Source organism: Cervus canadensis, chromosome 11 (assembly GCF_019320065.1).
Source record: "Cervus canadensis isolate Bull #8, Minnesota chromosome 11, ASM1932006v1, whole genome shotgun sequence".
Taxonomy (NCBI): Eukaryota; Metazoa; Chordata; class Mammalia; order Artiodactyla; family Cervidae; genus Cervus; species Cervus canadensis.
This window is the reverse complement of record NC_057396.1, coordinates 26,780,574-26,803,251: the sequence shown is the minus strand read 5'-3', so window position 1 is coordinate 26,803,251 and position 22,678 is coordinate 26,780,574. Positions and strand designations below refer to the sequence as shown.

Below are 22,678 nucleotides of genomic sequence, written 5' to 3'. Positions count from 1 at the left end.
GTATTCATTCCTATTCTTGTTTAGCACTTTGCATTTACATAGATTTTTCTGTGTCTGAAAAAAACATAAATTAGTGGAATAATAAAGCCTACTTCAGTAAAGAAATAGACCCACACATATATAGACCCTTGACTTCTCACAATGGAGGGATGATCTTTTCCAAAAATAGTAGTGGTACAATCACACAGGAAAAAAAGAAAATCAAACTAAACCCTCCCCTTATACTATACAATAAACAAAATAAATCAAGGACTTCCCTGGTAGTCCAGTGGTTAAGACTCTGCACTCCCAATGCAGGGGACAAAGGTTTGATCCCTGGCCAGGGAACTAAGATCCCGTGTGCTATACAGCATGGTCAAAAATTAAGATAAATAAAATAAAAAGAATCCACTCTTCAAAAAAAAGGACAAAACAAAAAACCTAGATGGGTTCTAGACCCAAATGTGAAAGGCAATTTTAAAAGATAGGAAAACTATCTTTCATTATCTCATGATGGAGAAAAAATTCTGAAACAGGACCATAAATACATTAGCTATAAAGGAAAATATTAAAGACTACTATACTCTAAAAGAACTTCTAGATACCATGAAAGAGTAAAAACGCATGTAAAGAAACAGACAAGATATTTATAATATGTATATATTAAGACATACATATATATCCAGAATATATAAAGAGCATCTACAAATCAGTGAGGCAGATACAACCTAATACAAAATGAACAAAAGACTTGAACAAGAACAAAACAAAAGAAGATATCAAAATAACCACTAAACACATGAAATGGTCCTTAATCTTATTAATCATTTTAATTTCATTAAAATGAAAATCATATGCTCACAACTACCACTACACACATCACACTGGTAATGCCAATCACTGGAAAGGAGCAAGGACCTTTAAATACTACTGGTGGGAACCTAAGCTAATAAAACCACCTTGAAAAACAGGTCAGCACTATATTGTCAGGCTAAAGATTTATATGCTCTAAAAACCTGCAGATCTCCACTTGGAAAGGTATACTAGGATACACATATAAAAATATGTAACAACTAACAACTACAAACAACCCAAATGTCCATCAACGTAGAGTGGACAAATTGTAGTTTATTTATTAGCAATAATACACTACCACATTGGAGAAGGAAACAGCAACCCACTCCAGTATTCCTGGAAACAGCTTCCCTGGTAGCTCAGAGGGTAAAGCATCTGCCTACAATGCGGGAGACCTGGGTTCGATCCCTGGGTTGGGAAGATCCCCTGGAGAAAGAAATGGCAACCCACTCCAGTATTCTTGCCTGGAGAATCCCATGGACGAAGGAGCCTGGTGGGCTACAGTCCACGGGGTCCCAAAGAGTTGGACACAACTGAGTGACTTCACTTCTCTTTTCAGTATTCCTGCCTGGACAAGGACAGAGGAGCCTGGCAGGCTACAGTCCATGGTGTCACAAGAGTCGGACACGACTTAGTGACTACACCACCACCACCGCACTACTACATGGACGCTCCTCTCAAAACAGATCTAAAGAAACCAGAAAACAAAATATATTTAACACCATTACACATATATGACTACACTACTGTTACAAAGATATCCCATTAAATTGTTGAGATATGCATACATAGGTGGTAAAAATATAAGTAACAGAAAAAAATAAATTTTATCTGCAGCTGATATAACTGTCCATGATTAAAATAAAGGAGAACTGACAAACCATTAGAAGCAGTCTTAACAGGTTACTGGATTCAAAAGTAACCTGGATTCAAAACTGATATACCAAAACAGCATTCATAAACATTTTATAAATAATTTTAAAACATGATTTTAATTGTTGTCATTTTAAATGGCTTAAATAAAATTTTAAGGCTCCTAGGAATACATCTAACAAACAATGTGCAAGACTTTTATTAAGAAGATTATTAAACTTTACTGAAGAACATAAAAGCAGAAATTAAGGAAGAATTGTATCATGTTTAAGGAAATGTCAATTCTCCCCCAAGTTAGTATATAAATGCAGGGCACTTCCTACCAAAACCCCAAAAAGCTTTTTCGCAGAACTTAACAAGTTGATCCCAAACTCACATGGAATAAAAAGAAACCAAAACCAGTCAAGCCTATTTTGAAGCAGGAGATATTTACCCAATGGGCTATCAAGACTCCTTCATATCTTATAATTAAAATAATGTGATATTGGCCAAAGACAGATAAATGAGTAAATGGATAAGAAAAGAGATCAAACAGACACACACGTATAGATATTCAGTATCAGAAGCGGCATTACAGATAAGTTCAAGAGGAGTCCGCTGGCGACCAGCGGTTAGGACTCTGCACTTCTACTTCGGGGGCACAGGTCCCCTCCCTGGTCAGGGAGCTAAGATCCTGCATGCCCTGAGGCGTGGCCAAAAAAAAATCAAACCCACAAATCAATTAAAGAGAAAAACTACTGGAAAACTGGTTATCCATATGGAAAAAAAAATCCCTTACACATTACATCAGAAGTAAATTTCCAGTGAATTAAACATTTTGTGCAGAGAAAAACTTTGAAGATTTTAGGGAAAAAATTTGGAAAATATTTGTTGAACTTTATGATCTCAAAGGGGAAGTATTACTTAAGACACAAAAGCAAATCATAACCATAAACAAAACAAAGACAACCCATAGAATGGGAGAAAATGTTCTCAAACAAAGCAACTGACAAGGGATTAATCTCCAAAATATACAAACAGCTCATTCAGCTCAATTTCAAAAAGACAAACAACCTAATCAAAAAATAAGAGGAAGATCTAAATAGACACATCTTCAAAAGAGACATACAAATGGCCAAACACATGAAAAGATGCTCAACATCATTAATTAGTAGAAAAATGCAAATCAAAACTATAGTGAGGGATCCCCTTACACTGGTCAGAATAGCCATCATCAAAAAGTCTACAAATGGGGGGTTAGTGGTTAGGATTCTGGGCTTTCTTTCTTTCTTTTTTTTTTTTTTTTTTGGATTCTGGGCTTTCAACTGCATGGCCTGGGTTCAATCCCTAATCAGGGAACTGAGATCCTGCAAGCCAAGCTGTGAGCCAAAAAAAAAAAAAGTATTCTTACACTTAAGGCATAATTTTGTTGTGCAGAATATAACTGCTGCTGCTAAGTCACTTCAGTCGTGTCCGACCCTGTGCGACTCCATAGATGGCAGCCCACCAGGCTCCCCCGTCCCTGGGATTCTCAAGGCAAGAACACTGGAGTGGGTTGCCATTTCCTTCTCCAATGTGTGAAAGTGAAAAGTGAAAGTGAAGTTGTTCAGTCAATGTCCAACTCGTAGCTACCCGATCGACTTTAGCCTACAAGGCTCCTCCATCCATGGGATTCTCCAGGCAAGAGTATTGCAGTAGGGTGCCATTGCCTTCTCCACAGAATATAACTGGTTTCTTTTTAATCCATTCTGTCTCTCGTTGGTTCTAACCAATTTGACCTGTTTACACTTCAATTATGAAACTTATTATTGCAGGTCAAATACTGCCTATTTCATATGGTTCACTTAATAAGTTCTGACAGTATAGTAAATAATAAAATAATTTACCATTTGTTTCCAATGTCTCTCTTGTTTCATATTCCTTTACCTCCCCTTTCTAGCCCTCACTTAGTTTACGTGTTTATTGTCCCAATTTTCTCCATTAGCTTGTCAAATATATACTCTTCTACTACTCTTTAAATGAACAACTTAATAATTATAAAATGCACTGACTCATGAAAACTTGTATCAAGTAGCACTTTTACCACTTCCCAGACAATGCAAGGGACACTAACTCCATTCATTCTTTCCAAGTCATGTGCTATCACTATCATACATTTTAATCCCAAATAGCATGTATCAAGTTCATAAGTCATTATTACTATTTATTATTTTATACAGACAATATTCATTCATATTTACCCACAAGACCACCCTTCCCAATTCTCTTCATTGCATCTGAAATCATTTTCCTTCAGCCTAAAGAACACCCTATGCCCTTTAAGGTATAGGCTATGGGCTATAAGTTCTCCTCAGCTACAGGCATACCTCGGAGATACCACCGTTTCCGTATCAAACCACTGCAATGAAGGGAGTACTGCTATAAAGCAACTCACACAAAAATTTTGGTTCCCCAGTGCACATAAGCCATCCTTATATTATACGGCAGTCTATTAAGTGTGCAATAGTAATAATGTGTCTTTAAAAATAATATACATACCTTAGTTTAAAATATTACTAAAAAATTGCTAATCTTCAACTAACAACACAGGGCTGCCACAAACCTTCAATTTATAAAAAATGTATTATCTGCTAAGTGCAATAAAATGAGGTATGCCTTCTGGATGCCACTGTTCCTGTTGAAAAGTCATGCTGTCAGTCTCACTGCTGCACCTTTGAATATAAAAGGTCTTTTATTCTACGGTTGCTTATAAGATTTCTCTTTTCCTCGGGCTTTACTAATAATGTGCCTAGGTGCAGTTTACTCTGGATTTTTCCTGGTATTGAGAAAACTTTTTTAATTCATGACTTCATTTTCACCAGTTTTGGAAAATTCTCAACCAATTTCTTATCAAATACAGCTTCTGCCTCATTCTCTATTCTCCTCCTCAACTTCAAGTACTTGTGCATGAGAACTTTACTCAGTATTCCATATGCCTCTCGTACTCTTTTTGGTATTCTCCATCATTTTGCCTCTCAATGCTTCAGTCTAGATTTTTTTCTGACTTATCTTCCACTTCACTAATTTTTCCTTCAGCTTTATACTGTTAAACCCAACCACTGAGCTCTTAACAATCAGGTCTTCTGTTTTTCAGATCTAGAATTTCTATTTCATTATTTACCATCTCAATCTCTGACAAAATTATCCATTTTACTTTTAATTCTTCTAAGACATTAATCACAGATATAAACCCATGACTGACAGCTCAAATATCTGTATCCCTTGTATGTTTCTATTATCAATCTTTCCTGTTGCTTGTAGTTTATCTTTTCATAAGCCTTGCTATTTTTTATTGAGGGCTGAACACTGCATATAAAAAATTATAGAGATAATCTGAGGCTATGGATGATATTATTCAGAAAGGATTTACTTGTGCTTCTAGCAAACAGATTAGCTAGGGACACGAGGAATTCCATCCAGGTTGTCTTACTCTAACCCCAAATTGAGAGTAAAAGGCTGGGTTTCAGTCTTCAATTCCCTGTAAAGACTGGTTTACTTCTGTTTCACCCTTACTCCTATAATTCAGGCCCTCAGGGACTCAACCCCCAAATCTAGAGTGTTTCTCTCCACCTTTGCAGGCCCTAATTCCAGTTTTTTGTCCTCCAAGACATGAGCATTTTGAAAATTCTATTTGGCCTCTTCACCTATGGCTTTCAGAATCAACAATGACCTCATGGGCAAGGCAGCCTCAAAAATCAGGCTTACCTTTCAGAGCCTTCCTTATCTTCCAGATCCTGGCCTCTAATTCCTCACTGCCTTTATAGCTCTTTGACCTCTTCTAGCTTCTCTAGTTGCCAGCAGCATTATTTGATTCCAAACAACCTAGTCTAACATTGGTAGAAGAAGAAATCAGACTTCCTACGCTTTAATTCATATTTTTAAATGCCTATTTTCTTGTGTCACCAAAAGCTCATATAAACTTTTTAAAGACATCTAAATGATTGTACTCTACGGATATACCACATCTTAAACCATCCCCTCCACTTTAACATTAATATTGTTTTTAAGTCTTCGCTATGACAAATATCACCATGATGAACAACTCTGGGATCACTAGGTCCATCTAGAACAATTGCAAAATTCCAATTTAATTACTAATTGTTCTTCAAATGATGTAAGAGCATATGAAAATTTTTAAACTAAATATTTTCTCCTCTGTACATCAATTCCTGTACTCTTGAAATATAGCCCTATATGAGCCTAGCAAATAAAGACAAGCTGAATCAACAAAAATATCTGATCTATGAATATTTTAACAGTGTTTTAGGAAGCAGCTCATCCTATTAAGGGTTTCAAGCCAAAAGGGCACAACACAGCCAAGAAACAGGACTCTACCTCAGAAGAGAATATATTTGAAATGCAACAGAGTTATGAACTCATACTAATTTTAAAAAAGTAGTCTCTGATGTATTACATTCCAAAATCTCATTTGTAAGGCAGTTATTTATGATTGAGAATACACATTTATAATAAAAATTAAAATGGTAGGTTCTTAAGTTAGTCCATGGAAGGAGTCGGGGAGAGTGACATTGAGACTAAGAGATCAAGACTAAAGGTTTTTCCTTTCAGAGACTACTGAATGTGTTTTATATGGATAAAGAACCAAAAGAGAAGAAGATAAATTAAATGGGGTCTACAACACAGCTAGGAACACTAAACACCTAATATCATTAAAAGAAGGGACACCTTCTTCCCCTAAAACAGGAAGAAAGGGAGTGAGGACAGGATGAAACAGACACAAATTCAGAGATGTGAAAGCAGTATATTTAAGAAGGCTGCACCTGGTTTTGATTTTTCTCAATGTACCCGTTCAACAAATATGTCAGGCACTGGGACACAGAAGTGAAAATATAATACTCCTGAATCTGAGAGGAATCAAGCAATAAACAACAAAAGGAAATCAATAAGAAAAATATCAGCTTCTTTGCAGATAATTAAAATAGAATAATAAGAAAATACTGAATGACACTGTAGCATAGTGAGTAGGGAAAGCTTCTCTAAGCTGAACATAGGCTGAGTTAAAATTACAGGAAGGAGCCAGTCATGTAGAATCAGCAGAAGAGTAGGCCAAACAGAGGGAACAACTAATCCAACAGCCCTAGAGTGGGAACAGAAAGGTCAGTGAGACTGAGATGTAAAGAGCAAGGTGAAAGAGGGTCATTAAGAGAGAGATGTGGAGCATCAGGGAATTAAAAAGGAGACAGTAAGACAAAGCCTAAAATATAAGCTTTTATGTGTTGAATTAAAATTAAAATGTTTTAATATGACAAGATTATACCAAATAGCTGCATCAGAATGTCCTGTTTCAGTCTTTTACCTTCAGTAAATTTCTTAACCTCTGAGTCTCAGTTTTTTACCTGTAAGACAATGATAATACCCACCTCATAATAAGTGTTTATGAAGGGACTGCACAATTTCAAAAAAAAAATAGACATTTAAGGCTCGTCCCCTCCCCATTTCCATACAACTTGACCAGGTTTATCTGCAGGTTACACAGGAATTATCTATTGAAGACAGACGGTTAGACCTCACATAACCCTTTGATGACTCCCAGAAACTGACACCATTATTCCTACCATCCTGGCCATGCCACAGGTAGCCTTCCAAACATGTATGGTCTCAGACTACTTTGTAATCAAAAGGTAGAGAAAAGGCAGCAAGCCTCCCAAGAACAGGGTGACCAACAATCTGCAAAAGCTACAGTATCCACTCCTTCAAAGGTTCAAACCAAGCAAATTTATTACATCCAGGGCCACACACCCCTAACCCACATATTCTCCCTGCCGCTGCCGCTGCTAAGTCACTTCAATCGTGTCCAACTCTGTGCGACCCCATAGACGGCACCCCACCAGGCTCCTCTGTCCCTGGGATTCTCCGGGCAAGAGTACTGGAGTGGGTTGCCAATGCCTTCTCCTATATTCTCCCTATTTCAAAGCAAATGTATTAACATTAAGAATTCAGGCTAAAATGCAGTATCTGCCTAATACTTCTGGAAAAAAAGGTATACTTCCTTTCAATAATAAAACTAAACTAAAATTGTTCTACCCAACCTATAGTAAGCAAACAATAAATGCTGTTAATGACAATGAACTGAAAAACCATATTACCCCTCACAACAAACAGATTTAAAATATCATGAGTTGGGACCCAGAAATCCCAAAGGAAAACAAATAAATAAATAAAGGAAAAGTTTCATTTTCCATAACAAAAAAATAAATAAAATATCATGAGTTTTAAAATGTCTCCTAAACACTTGATTAGTTCACATTTTTGAACCACCACCATCCCATGGTACATCCCATGAATGTTACCAGTCCCTCCTTAGAATGTGACCTCATAAAGATCGTTTGTAGATTAAATATCTGCTTTTCTCAAGATATTTCAAAGATAAATCATCACATGACCAGGGAAATCAGCACTCCACTGACAACTCTGAGTCTTTAGCACTAACACAGACCATAAAGAAAAGTATATAGGTAGAGTAACTTTTTTGATATTAAAATCTCCAGAAAAAAAAAAAATTCCCTAAATATTTAGCGCCTCTAGGGGAAAAGCTTCCCAAAGCCTTTGTGAATAATTCAATAGTTAACAAACATCAAAAGCCAAAAGAACCTGCTTTTACTACTTAGTGAATTTCAAACACTTGGTTTTCATTAACCTCTAAAGTACAAACGAGCATTCTGAGCTTTAAAACTTCACCAAAACAATTTCTGAAAGGTATTTTCCTTCTTAGCCTATTCTTCCTTTGACTAATGTTATTTTGCTTTACAAGTCTTGGAGTAGCAAAAATGGCTTCCTCTTGTTTACTTCTGCCTGTACATTTACAGCATCACTCAGAACAATGTCAAAAAGAAACACACTCAGTTCCGGGAAACCAACAACATCCTTGTACGGCTGCCATATACTCCATTCATAATAGCTTCCTCACTGGCCTAGAACCTCCCTTTGCTTCTGCCAAGGGCTCAATGGTCAACAACAAAAAAAAAAAATTGGAAAGTGCTATGATTACAATAAAGAATAAATTATGGTTGGAAATTGTTAAATTTTAAAAAAGATAAAAGTTACAGAGAACAGCATCTATGCCTAATTCTATTCTGAACACAGAGTCTTCTGTAACACTAAGGAATTAAATTTCTAGTCAGGCAGAAAACTATAAGCTTATAGTTTTAGTACAACTTATAGAACCTAGATAGCATATTAAAAAGCAGAGACATTACTTTGCCAACAAAATTTCGTCTAGTCAAGGCTATGTAGTTTTTCCAGTGGTCATATATGGATGTGAGAGTGGGACTATGAAGAAAGCTGAGTGCCGAAGAATTGATGCTTTTGAACTGTGGTGTTGGAGAAGACTCTTGAGAGTCCCTTGGACTGCAAGGAGATCCAACCAGTCCATCCTAAAGATCAGTCCTGGGTGTTTATTGGAAGGACTGATGCTGAAACTGAAACTCTAATACTTTGGCCACCTCATGCAGAGTCGATTTATTGGAAAAGACCCTGATGCTGGGAGGGATTGGGGGCTGGAGGAGAAGGGGACGACAGAGGATGAGATGGCTGGATGGCATCACTGACTCGATGAACTTGAGTTTGAGTAAACTCCGGGAGTTGGTGATGGACAGGGAGGCCTGGCATGCTGCAATTCATGGGGTTGCAAAGAGTCGGACACGACTGAGTGACTGAACTGAACTGACAGACTATGAATGATTAAGTATTTTTATCTCTGTAACCTTATCCATGGAAGCATTTTTCATTTCAAACTTTTTCGTATGATAAAAAGCATGATTAAAATAACCACTATACTTCTAAAGCAAGTATTCAATATGAGGAACTATACATAAAACACAAAAAATTTGATTACAGTTTTAAAGAATCAGTTGCTCAAGAGGACAGGAAGTATACCAGAAAGGACTAGGAGCCGAGAGACATGGGTCCTAGTCTGGTGACTGACATTAACTGGCCACGTGACCTTGAGCAAGTTACTCATCTTTCTGGGACTCTCTCCCTCTATCAATTAAGAGTTAGATCAACTAATCTCTTAAAGTCTTCTTAAAGCTTCAAATTTTAGAAACTAATCAACTTAGAAACTTAAAAAAGATTTTAAGTTTTACAAGTTTTACACAGTGAAGCTTCTAAGTGAAAACAACTCACGACTTTTTTCAAAGCGAAATCAGAAACCCATACTTTTTTTAAGAGAAACATATCATCACTAGTAATGGCCCCAAGGAAAAAAAGTCTTTTACTTCTAATTACTATTCTCCATTATTGATTTATCAAAACCCATCCAGGGACCTGAACTATAATTACTACCCAACACTTCTCAAATACCACCCAACACTATTTATTAAAAACACTCTGCCACTTACAACTAATTACCAATCTCATTATTTTCATTTATCACATTAATCACAGGACAAAAATATAGTCAACAGGAAATTAAATAACTGACATGTGCTTACAGTTTAACTGTGCAGTTTTTATACATGGATTCTGTTTTTAAAAGGAAAAAATAATTCTCTCCCCAGACTTATCAATGCAACTTCAAAACCAAATACTTAGCATGAACTAGAGATTAAATGATTTTAGCACCATTTTTGGATGTCAGACCCTAATTAGAGCACAACTGTGAATTAGGATATTGTGGAGTTCCCATTCCCAGTTTGGTCTAAAACACCTCCCCAGTTCCAATTCCCTTTCTCCTCAAGGATTAGGTAAAGATTTGCCTAATGGTTCCCATGGTGTGGGGTGTAGGGTGCAAGGCTGGGATTCCTCACCCAGTATAACTACAATTATATCTCTAGTTTGTAAATGTGAGCAATGGCTCGTTCTTAACTCCCTAGCACCCAGCAAGAAGTTCATGTTCAATGAAAACGTGACGTGGAAAGGTGCCAACACAATTTTCACCTAAAAGAACTAGGAATCAGCTACCATATTTAAATCAACAAACTAGACAAGGATTGTGGATGAAAGCAGATTTTTTGGAAGGCAATGTGCCAATACATACTTTTCAAAGTTTAATGTATGAATCCCTTGACCCAGTACATTTCATTTCTGGAAGTTTATTCTAAAGAATACCTAGAAACTGCATAATAGATTGTCACTGTAACATTGTTTCTAATTTTAAAAACCAGAAGCCACCTAGAAGACTATCATTATGATTTGTTAAACAAACATATATATATCCATATTACAAAATCTTAAATAAAACTTAAAAAAAGAATTCAAGGAGACCTACATGTTGTATCAATGTAGATAATCTTTTCATTCTAGAAGCATTTTTGTTTAAAAATCCCACTTTTGCTTAGCAATGTATTCTATATGTATTAAAAATGTTATATACACTACTTTTCAAATTTTAAGAACATAATAATTAATATATTAAACATAAATAAATAAATAAAATTCAAGCTTATCTAAAATAAAAGTAACTGTGGAAGGGGCCTTGCTTCTTGAAGTATGATCCATGTCAGCAACACAGAGTTTCAGGCCCCACCTCAGACCTATTCAGACAAGGTCCACAGATCTGAATTTTTGTTAAAGTCTGAGAAGCACTGGTTTATAAAACTCACTTAACAGAGTCTGAACACCAGTTCAAGATTCACATTAAAAAACAAAACTATGAGTTGGGTGGCTTATCTTACTTAATTTCTCTGAATCTTGTTTCATTCTCATAAGACACATTATTTTGAAATTTTTACTGTATCAGATGTGAAATTGTAAACTGCTCCACAATATAAGGAATTATTAGTTGTCAGTCTTCGCAACTAAATGCTAAGAAGGCAACAACTTGCTCAGAGCCACTTAGAAAAAAGGACTGGAGGGATGGACCCCAAATAGTAGACAGTGGTTACCTCTGGAGAGAATAGTAGTTTAGGGCTATGAGAGTAAAGGGAGACTTACATTTTGTTCTATATATTTTTGTGTGTGTTCTATGTATTTTATGATCCATAAATTGTTTCTCACAAAGAGTGCTATACTTGTATACTGCTATTCAGATAGGTCTAAGAAGGGAAGAAGTGAAAGTCACTCAGTCATGTCCAACTCTTTGTGACCCATGGACTGTAGCCCTCCAGGTTCCTCTGTCCATGGATTTCTCCAGGCAAGAATACTGGAGTGGGTTGCCATTTCCTTCTCCAGGGTATCTTCCCAACCCACGGATCTAACCCAGGTGTCCCGCATTTTAGGCAGATTCTACACCAACTGAGCCACCAGGGAAGCCCAAGTCTGAGAAAAGAGGCAAGAATTAGGATCCCATCCCCCTCACTGAAGTAGCAGCAGGTTGGCCTCATTTTAAGATTTCCTCATGGCTGATCCCAGAGCCACAGGGAAGGTCAGTGGTGGCTGCAAGGAGGCACCCGAGGTAGTGGACACCACTGAGTAAGACCTACCACCTGTCCCGGAAGTTGCAGAGGGGAGACCCAGAGTCATTGCTGGTTAAGGAGCTTCTACAGTAGTGACATTCCATCTCCTAGGGCTTGACCCCCCATGGGTGTGCATCACTAATGCCATCACTGCACCCCTTTCCCCTCCTCCTTTTGGAAGCTGCTGCAGGAAGGAACATTGTGGGGACAGAGCTGAGGCTGGCTTCCAGTGCTCCTGGTTGACTACTCCCACCTATTTCCTTCCAGCACAAAATGTGCTAATCATGAAAACATTTCACAATGACTTGCTTGTTATAATTCCCCTCTTCTAACAAACCTAATGGAGATCAGAATTAACAACTTCACTGGAAAATATGAATGAAATTTAGGCTCAGTTTTCAAACAAATATTTAGACCACTTTTCTTTTAATACTTAGTTCATTTTTCTTTCAATGCTCTAGGTTAGTCATTAAAGGACATTATCATATGGCTGACTGTAACATGAACTCCACTGAAAGTAGACTTGGGGAACCAACCTGCCCATGTGTATACAGCTAACAACATATTAAAAACAGGCTTCATTATAGCAACAGTCACCAAAAACTTTAACCAAAGCCACAAAATGAACAGAGCAGGTTATCTTCTTCCCCAGCCTAAGCCCTTCAAAATTTCTATCATGAATCACATGAAATGCTCAGTGAGCTCACATCTCACAAGGAATTAAGGGAGAATATTACATCCATTGGGGGAATTCTTAACAGGTTTGAAAACCACACCATCTTTTTTTTACACTGACTATGTATCACTTTTACAACGAAAAGAAGGTAAAACTACTTTTAGCAAATGTTATTTTAATTCAACACTCAAAAAAACCAAAACAAAACTCCCTACCTTATCCCCCTAATTAATCAAACAGAAAATGAGGGAGCATGTTTCGATCTCATTTTACTTTATTAAAATGTCTGCGCTTCATTCAGCAAGTATAATACTATGTATTAGACACAGGAACTGAAGTTAAGACAAAGCCTTGATCCTGAAGAGGCTCTAGTGGAGCAAGAGACAGATGAAATAAAAAGTGATAAATGCTACCACAGATAACATGAATAAGTATCGTGGAAAAATAACATGTAGAAGCCTCCACAATAACCATGCAAAGTAACCAGTACACATAATTTGAAAAGACACAAATCCTTAACTTAAAAGTAGCTATTTCTTTTAATGGTACTAGTTAAACATCATGTTAATATCATTTAAGAATAACATCTACTTTGTGTGTGAATGGTGGTGTGGGAGTGTGAGTGAGGATTGCTGTTGTATACCTACACAGGCCACTTTCTGAAAAATTACTTTCATTATCAAGACTGTTGTATACCTGAGAAGTTACTGTATGGAGGAAATAACTAAGCCTTGTTCAGTTGCTAAGTCGTGTCTGACTCTTTGTGACCTCATGAACTGTAGCATGCCAGACTTCCCTGTCCATCACTGTCTCCCCGAGTCTACTCAAACTCATGGTCACTGAGTTGGTGATGCCATCCAACTATCTCATCCTCTGTCGTCCCCTTCTCCTGCCCTCAATCTTTCCCAGGATCAGAATCTTTTTCAATGAGTTGGCTCTTCATATCAGGTGGCCAAAGTACTGGAGTTTCAGCTTCAGCATCAGTCCTTCCAATGAATATTCAGGGCTGATTTCCTTTAGGATTGACTGGTTTGATCTCCATGCTGCCCAAGGGACTCTCCAGACTCTTCTCCAACACCACAGTTCAAAAAAGCATCAATTCTTTGGCGCTCAGCCTTCTTATGGTCCAACTCTCACATCCATACTTTGACTACTGGAAAAATTGTAGCTTTGACTGTACGGGCCTTTGCTGGCAAAGTGATGTCTCTGCTTTTTAACAGGCTGTCTAGTTTTGTCATAGCTCTCCTTCCAAGGAGCAAGTCCCAACTAAGCCTAAGGAGGTGGGTAATCCTGGATTCTAAGTCAAGCTCCCTATTAACTAAATAATATAACCTCTTCGAAGCTAAGTACCCAAAAAAGAGGGGTGATACTGCCAAAGAACTAGTGAAAGAAGTTAATGTAATTAATAATGATTACCACTTGCATAGCTCTTCCTTTCAGTTTTCCTTTGGGGGCACACAAAGCAATTTCATTTAACAAATATTTACAAATGCACTTACTATTGTGTAAGACCTCGTAATTAGAGACTGCAGGAGATAAAGAGATTACAGCTGTTGTCCTCGTGATACTTACATCTTGAGAGGTTAGGATAGAGAAGAAATATGTGCTTTTTTTTTTTTTTAATCTTTCAGCCAAACTGCGTGGCATGTGGGATCTTAGTTCCCCAACCAGGGATTGAACTCATGCCCCCTGCACTGGCAGTGCAGAGTCTTAACCACTGGACCACCAGCGAAGTCCCTGTACATGATGTTTAAACTTAAAAGATCCCGTATCACGCTGAACATCCTTACTTAGTCACTTATCACTATAATGGAATCTCCTGGAATGCAAGAATTTACACGTAGTGCTATCCTTGGGATTTAGTGAGCATGCAAACATAGGGGAGAGGTAAAAAGGGAGAAAGCAATCCAATGAAACACTGATTCATAAATTCTGTTAAGTGCATCTTACTTCCAAAAAACAAGAAGTTACTTAAGGTGCTTTTTTTTAACCGCCAGCAAGAAAAGGTAAGTAGTAGGATTATCTTTTTAGAAAGCTTTTTAAAACTCATGATTTAAAGGAAAGCATTTTTCCAATAAATTATATTCCATTAAATAAATCAATACCTCCAGATTTTACTAACGTAAGCTAATTTAAAATAAAAACACAGCAGGGACCTAAAATACTGCCGGCATGATGCTCTACTTCAGCGGTGGGCAAACTAAAACGTGATGGATTTTTCTGTACACCTGCAAGATAAGAATGGCTTTTACATTTTCAAAGAGTTGTAAAAACAACAGCAGCCAAGAATATAGAACTGCATAGCTGGCCAACAATGCTTAAAGTATTTACTATCTGTTCCGTGACAGAAAGTTTGTCAACTCCCTCTCTACCTCACAATGGAATTTTGAGTCTCTCACTAAATTAAATACTTGATACTTCCATATTTAAATTTAAGGCAATTATATGATTGCTTTCTCTACCCCCTACCCAGCTGTCTATTTCCTTACTAGCCACTTTCTTCACATACAGGTATCTTCACAAATATCAATTACAATATACTGGGATGGCAAGAAAAAAACAAAACTATACAGACTGAACCACATCTTCTGTTTAATACCAAGCATCTCAGCACAAGCATTTTTCCAACAATGAGTTTAAGTTCTGCAATGGTATAGTAAATTGGGCCTACATTGACCAGAACCCATGGCTTAGGCCAACTTCTACATCCATATATCAAATATGGAGGAGAGGAGACAGTTCGCAGTACTAAATCAACAAGCTGATTAATAATAGGCTGGAATAATATTCACCTAGCTTTAATGACAAGGTTAAAACAGGTAAGAGATGGTGACTTAGAGTTAAATTCAATAAATACATGGAACATTTGTGGATTTAACACTAAGTTCTTCATCACTTGTATTATACAACATGAAGTCAAGAAGGGTTAGTGATACGTTAAGACTGTCAACAATAAAGTGAAAAAAGAGAACATTTATGCTCAAAACATCAAGAGTAAAAGAGCACAATCTAACAACACTACAGGAGTATTCAGAAAATCTGGAAAGCAGAACAAATCTACTGGATTAACACATCAGAAAGAAGAATGAAGCTTTCATTTCAGCACAACCAGTAACATGTGATATAGGGCACTGAATACTAAAAATCATCTTTCAAAACAATCAACACAAAAATAAAACCACCACTCTTCCTACACTAGAATGGAAAAGGTAGACGCCTACTTTTCTTCAACTATCAAAACCTGAAAAGTCTTTGACTCAAAACTGAGAGGTCTTTATTCTTCTCAAATAAACATTCTGCAGAAGAAATCATACTACACACTCTTTAAAAGATGGAGTTAAGGCTTAAGGGGTGGGGGGAATCATTTTAAGGACTACATTACAGAGACTCTAGAGTTTTACAAAAAGTTTTATTTTTAAGGAGAAGTCTCTAATCAATACAATCTTGATACACGTGTCTCAAATGAGAAACTAATTAGAAATGCAAATTCAAGGAGAAACTTTTTAAATCAACTCTAAATCCCCAAAATGCAAACCTACAATCTTCAGATTTTGAATATATTCAATATATTTTTTTAAACTATCAATGCACTTAAAATTCCCTTAACTGCCTATCTTTCTGTAATGGTTTTACTGCAATTTCTAAGAATGAAATTAGCATTATAACAGTAATTACAATACCAATTACTTAACATGAGAAAAACCAGCCCTGAAAAAGTAGCTTCGGAAGCCACTGGTATGCACTACAGGAGCGCTAATTCACACAGAGGACTTATTAAGTATTTCTACAGCACATTTATATCTGCCAAGTGCTTCATAATCACTTTTATTAGCTGTTTCTAGTCCAAAGCAATCCATGAAAAACTTTACAGAAGAGGAACCTAGGCTCAGAGAGGAACCAAAGAAAACCAATTTTACTGTGGCGGAAATAACACCATTCTCTTACAATATACGCCTGATCCTTCTAACCATCTTTCATCTGCAGAATGAATTTTGCAAAAATCAGTTATTGATAAATGTTGAAAAACAGCAAGGAAAAATTGAATGCTCTGGAACAAACCGTTAGACTTGGGACTAACTACTATCTTTCATTATACAGACGTACTATAAGGAAGTAAAATTCTGTCAAATGCCAAGCTTAAAGTGAAGTTATTTTTCACACTTGCTAAAAAAAAACAAAACAAAAAAAGCAATTCAAACAAATCAAAGCAGTTCATCTAACAATTTTAAAGTCAGGTTCTGTAATAAGGAGTCAGGGTCTATTACCAAAAAAAAGTAGAACCCAACGAAAAGCAGTGTGTGTGAGGAGGAAGTTCTGGAAGGAGTCAGAATCTGCTGCTTAACCCACTCGGTCAACGTATCTCTTCGAAGATAAAGGTTATAACCAGAACTTGTGGTTTAATCAGTGCATATCTCAGCACCAGCAATGGATCCCATCCAATGTTTTGGAAGAGAAAAACTTGAGCCAGCGCTAGATGTGGAGGAAAGTTCCTTCCTCGGTCCATTTAAACATTCCCCATTTCTTTTATCTCTGTCACATCTTAATGAGAAGAAGGGGGAGAAAAAAAAAAAACAATTGTACGCTCACCCAGAGCAGTCTACCCGCGGAGTTGTCAGGACCCCAGGTCTCTCCATGAGAGCCCGTAAAACCCAATTTCCTAATTAGAGCCCGGCCAGCTCAGTCCCAGCCGGTAAATCAAGCGCTCTTCCTCACCCCCCTTCCCTCCTATCTCCCGGGGCTAATTCCGTGACCCACATCCCTACATCCTGCGCAGAGCCCCAAACTCTGCAGCCCCACTAGACTTCCGCCCCGGTGGCTCCCCAGTTAACCTCCCCCAGCCCCCACCCCATCTTTGTCTCGCAACCCAACACACCACCTCAACGTCCCCCGCACCCGCTCCCAACCGCAGCCCTTCCCCCTCCGCCGACCCCCGTCCTCCTGCTCTCCTCCCTACCCCCACACCCCCCAGCCCTCAGCCCCGGCACCCCGGCTCCTCGCCTCCCCAGCCTCGCACGACCCGTCCCCTCCCCCAGCTTCCTCCGTCCCTTCCTTCCCCTCCCTCAGCCCCTCCGCCCACGCCCACCCCTGCTCCCGCGGGTCCTCCGCAGGGCCTTTCACCTTGTCCATGAGCTTCCAGCACTTCTCCACCATCTTCTTGTCCACGGTCCCCGGCGGGTGGGGGCTGAGGTGGTGGTGGTGGTGGTGGTGCGGCTGGAAGGCGTCCTTCATGAGCCCGATCAGGCCGCCAGAGCCCCCGGAGCCGCCGCCGCCCCCGGCCCCAGAGCTCTTTTTCACGTTGCCGGCCATGGCCCGGGAGAGGGTCAGGGGCCCAGCCGCGTCCGCCGGCTCCGCTCGGCTGCGAGTGAGGGAAGAAGGAGGGCGTGAAGGAGGGGCCTCTCCCGCCGCCGCCGCCGCCGCCGCCGGCCGTCCGGCGGAGGGAGGGGCGGCCGCGGGGAGGGGAGTGGGCGGTGCCGGGCGCGCGAGTGCGCGCGGGCGCGCCCCCTCACAGAGCGCGAGCCCGGGGGGAGCGCGCCGGGCTCGGAGAAGCGAGCGGCCGCGTCTGAGGAGCGGCCTCTCCTGCGCCACCCCCTTTCCGAGTCAAAGCTCCCGGAAAGCCGCCGCCAAGTTTCCGCACCGCCTCTCCCGTCCCTGCCCCCGGGGGGCGGGCCCAGGCCGAACCGTCCCCCTTCGCCCCCTGCTGGAAGAGTGGGGGAAAGGGCGGGGCGGGGCTAACGTGGAGTCTGCGCACTAGGCAGAACCCAGGCCCTCCATGTTCCCTCTGGGTTGTGGGGTGTCACCCCTGGAGGAGGTCGTTGGGCTATTTAAGTGAAGACAGGTAGAGCTAGGAAGTTCCACTGGTTAATCAGAACTAGAACAAAGGCCTCGACCAGTTCTCCCAACAAGTGATTGTAACCTCTTCTGAGTTACTGATTCTGAGAGGTTCTTTTCAGAGGGTTACCCACATGAACCTCTATTTTAATAGAAGAAATTGATGCCTAAGTTGTGAGTCAACCTTCAGTTTCGTGTCTATTTCAGTCTGTGGTGAGGGGTCATTTGAATTCTTTTTTTATTTTTATTTCTATTTTTAATTGAAGTATATTTGATTTACAGTGTTGTGTTCATTTCAGGTGTAAGCAAAGTGATTCAGTTGTATATGTACCTATTAATATATTTCCGATTCTTTTCACTTATAGGTTATTACAAAATATTAAGTATAGTTCCCTGTGATACAGAGTATGTCTTTGTTGGTTATCTATTTTATATTGAATATCTTCTTAAAAGGGAGTCTACTGCACTATTTTACTTATAATGATTCTTGGAAAGGATGTTAGAAGAAAGGAGATTTGGGAATTTCATGAAAGTCAACTTTGGAATGACATCTGAGTTTAAACTTCTTTTTCTAAACTTCTGGCTTTGTAAAAGCTCTTTTCTACATTGTGAAAAGAGTGTGGGGGGGGAGGGGGATGCATGCGCACGCGTGCTTGTTCTCAGTCATTCAGTTGTGTCTGACTTTGTGGCCCCATGGAGTGTAGCCCATCAGGTTCCTCTACCCATGGATTTTCCAGGCAAGAATACTGGAGTGGGTTGCCATGCCCTCCTCCAGGGGATCTTCCCCATCCAGGAATCAAACCCACATCTCCTGCATTGGCAGGCAGATTCTTTACCACTAGTACCACCTGGGAAGCCTTAAGAGAATATGTGCATGCATGCTAAGTCGCTTCAGTCCCGATGCCCTCCTCCAGGGGATCTTCCCAACCGAGGGACTGAACCCACATCTCTTATGTCTCCTGCATTGGCAGATGGGTTCTTTACCACTCGCACCACCTGGGAATCCCCAATTGTTAAAAAAAGAAATAAGAAAAGAAAAATTAAGACAAGTGCCATGGAAAGAATCTCGATGTTGTCTTTACCCCACACCTGACAAATTAGGAAATTGAACTTTAATTGCTTCTCCTAACATTGTGGAAGAAAAGGGGAAGTTTTTTCCCCCACTTCCTAGTGTTTTAAACTCCTAGTTAAGTCTGGACCAGGGCTTCCCTGGTAGCTCAGACGGTAAAGCGTCTGTCTACAATGCGGGAGACCCGGCTTCGATCCTTGGGTCGGGAAGATCCCCTGGAGAAGGAAATGGCAACCCACTCCAGTGTTCATGCCCGGAAAATCCTGTGGCCCGGAAAGCCTGGGGGGCTACAGTCCATGGGGTCGCAAAGAGTCGGACACGACTGAGCGACTTCAGCTCAGCTCAGCTGAGTCTGGACCAAGGACAGGAATGGGAATGCTGCAGATCATTGCATCCTGATTAGACCTCAGAAAGGCTAGTGTCATCAGACCATGAGTTCTTCTTCCAGGCCCTTTGACCTTCTGAAAACAAAACACTTCCCCCTTTTTTTGCCTTAAGATTCCCCTGCTTAGCACCTTGTTCTGCAGGTGGGTAGGCACCGCCAGTATCAGGCCCTGACCCCCCAGAAACCTTGAGCTTTGAGCCCTGGCCTGAGGAGGCCATGCCCCTCCCAGGAACAGCAATGCAGTTCCCAGTCACTTCCACTTTTCTAGTCTCAAAGTTCCGTTGGAAGAACTTTGAAAAAACAGAACTTCCCTCCTGAAGAAGGAAGTGCCCTGCCCTAATTTGCTAATTCTGAGCCTCAGCTTTGGGAGTTTGCAGGCCCTGGTGTGTCAATAAGTACTCAGTTCCGCCTTAGATTCCCCACCTGGCTCTTCTACAAAGCTCTTGACTGATTAGGGAATTAAGCTTATCAAATGATCCTAGAAGAAACGGCGGGGGAATCTCTGAACTCAAAGACTCTTCAACCAGACATTCTTGTTTGTAACTCAGTGGCCTGTATCTACAATTGATTGTGAAGTCAGAATTATCACCTCCTATCAGTAGAATTTCCATTAATCAGTACTTACCTAGAAAGAGTTAGAATGGCTAAAGAAAAAATACAGGCAAAGCTCTTAGATAATTATCAAAACTTCGCACCCCTGATGCGTCCACCCTTAGTTGCAGGCCCTCCTTTCCTCCCACTGCGTCTATTGAAACCTTTTCCTTACTGATTTCCCTGCCACTTTCAATCCATTCTGTCACCAGACCAGTGTTCCTAAAGTATACTTCTGACAACATAAAATAAAAAACAAAAACTTTCAGCACTCCCCATTGCCTCCTTAATGAAGTTAATAGTCATGTTCTAACTCCAAACTACCTTGCAGTTTTATGCTATTCCAGTACATATATTCTATGCTGGGTGACTCACCAAGTCACGAAATGCCGCAATTCTTTTCCCATCACCATTACTTAGAACATTCCCTCTGCCTAAAGAGTGCAATGAAGTCCAATCCAATTTTTATACTCAAATGTTGTCCTCCTTATCAGACACTCCAGCTAGAAATAATCCTTCTCTCTTCTAAATTTCCATAACTATCTATTTCTCACCTACCACATATTAATTTGAGGGCTTCTCCGGTGGCTTAGCAGTAAAGAATCCATTTTCGACGCAGGAGACTCAGGTTTGATCCCTGGGTTGGGAAGATCCCCTGGAGGAGGAAATCGCAACCCCTTGCAGTATTCTTGCTGGAAAAATCCCATAGACAAAGGAGCTTGGCTGGCTATAATCCAAGGGGTCACAGAGTCAGACTCGACTGAAGCAACGGAGCACACATGCAGACATTAATTTATGCTACACTGTCCTATCAACTTTGGTCTTCCACAGTACCCAGAACACTGGAGACATGCAAGGGGACATTTTTCCCCTCATAGTCAAAGCCTAGATTTAATAGAGTATAGCTCAGTTCAGTTCAGCCATTCAGAATTGTCCAACTGTTTGCGACCCCATGGACTGCTGCACACCAGGCTTCCCTGTCCATCACCAACTCCCAGAACTTACTCAAACTCATGTCCATCGAGTCGGTGATACCATCAAACCATCTCATCCTCTGTCATCTCCTTCTCTTCCTGCCTTCAATCTTTCCCAGCATCAGGGTCTTTTCAGATGAGTCAGTTCTTCACATCAGGTGGCCAAAGTATTGGAATTTCAGCTGCAGCATCAGTCCTTCCAATGAATATTCAGGACTGATCTCCTTTAGGATAGACTGGTTTGATCTCCTTGCAGTCCAAGAGACTCTCAAGAACTTTCTCCAACACCACAGTTCAAAAGCACCAAGTTCTTTGGTGCTGAGCTTTCTTTATAGTCCAACTCTCACATCCACACATGACTACTGGAAAAATTAGACAAAGTCTAGTTTGACTAGACAAACCTTTGCTGGCAAAGTAATGTCTCTGCTTTTTAGTATGCTGTCTAGGTTTGTCATAGCTTTTCTTCCAAAGAGCAAGCGTCTTTTCATGGCTGCAGTCACCATCTGCAATGATTTTGGAGCGCAAAAAAATAAAGTCTGTCACTGTTTCCATTGTTTCCCCATCTATTTGCCATGAATTGATGAGACTGGATACCATGATCTTAGTTTTCTGAATGTTGAATTTTAAGCCAACTTTTTCACTCTCCTCTTTCACTTTCATCAAGAGGCTCTTTAGTTCTTCTTCACTTTCTGCCCTAAGGGTGGTGTCATCTGTATATCTGAGGTTATTGATATTTCTCCTGGCAATCTTGATTCCAGCTTGTGCTTCATCCAGCCCGACATTTCACATGATGTGCTCTGCATATAAGTTAAATAAGCAGGGTGACAATATACAACCTTGACATACTGCTTTCCCAATTTGGAACCAGTCTGTTGTTCCATGTCCAGTTCTAACTGTTGCTTCTTGACCTGCATACAGATTTCTCAGGGTGAGAAATTAACCCTTGGAGTTGCATATGAGCTTGTGGCTCATCTACACCATCTCTGGCTTGGTTTAAGGCTTCCAATTTGTATTACATTCAGTATGGTCTGTATATTATAGAATGGGATGGTGTAATTTGTGCTTTGTTCCTGC

The 22,678-nt window shown here is 39.9% G+C and overlaps 1 protein-coding gene and 1 non-coding gene across 3 annotated transcripts in view; one reads left to right on the top strand and one right to left on the bottom strand.

Annotated features, from left to right (window-relative positions):
* The window catches only part of CBL (Cbl proto-oncogene), an 87,261-nt gene extending 68,896 nt beyond the window's left edge, over positions 1 to 18,365 (bottom strand). The window contains exon 1 of one of the 2 annotated variants that reach the window (XM_043482610.1): positions 17,875 to 18,365. In XM_043482610.1, the coding sequence (XP_043338545.1) occupies positions 17,875 to 18,063 (189 nt within the window). In that variant the 5' untranslated portion in view covers positions 18,064 to 18,365. The remainder of the gene's footprint in view (positions 1 to 17,874) is intronic. The other variant, XM_043482611.1, reaches the window with a different exon arrangement.
* On the top strand, positions 255 to 327 carry TRNAG-CCC. Its single transcript has one exon. It is a non-coding gene; the product is annotated as a tRNA-Gly (tRNA).
* Positions 18,366 to 22,678: the final 4,313 nt, after the last annotated feature.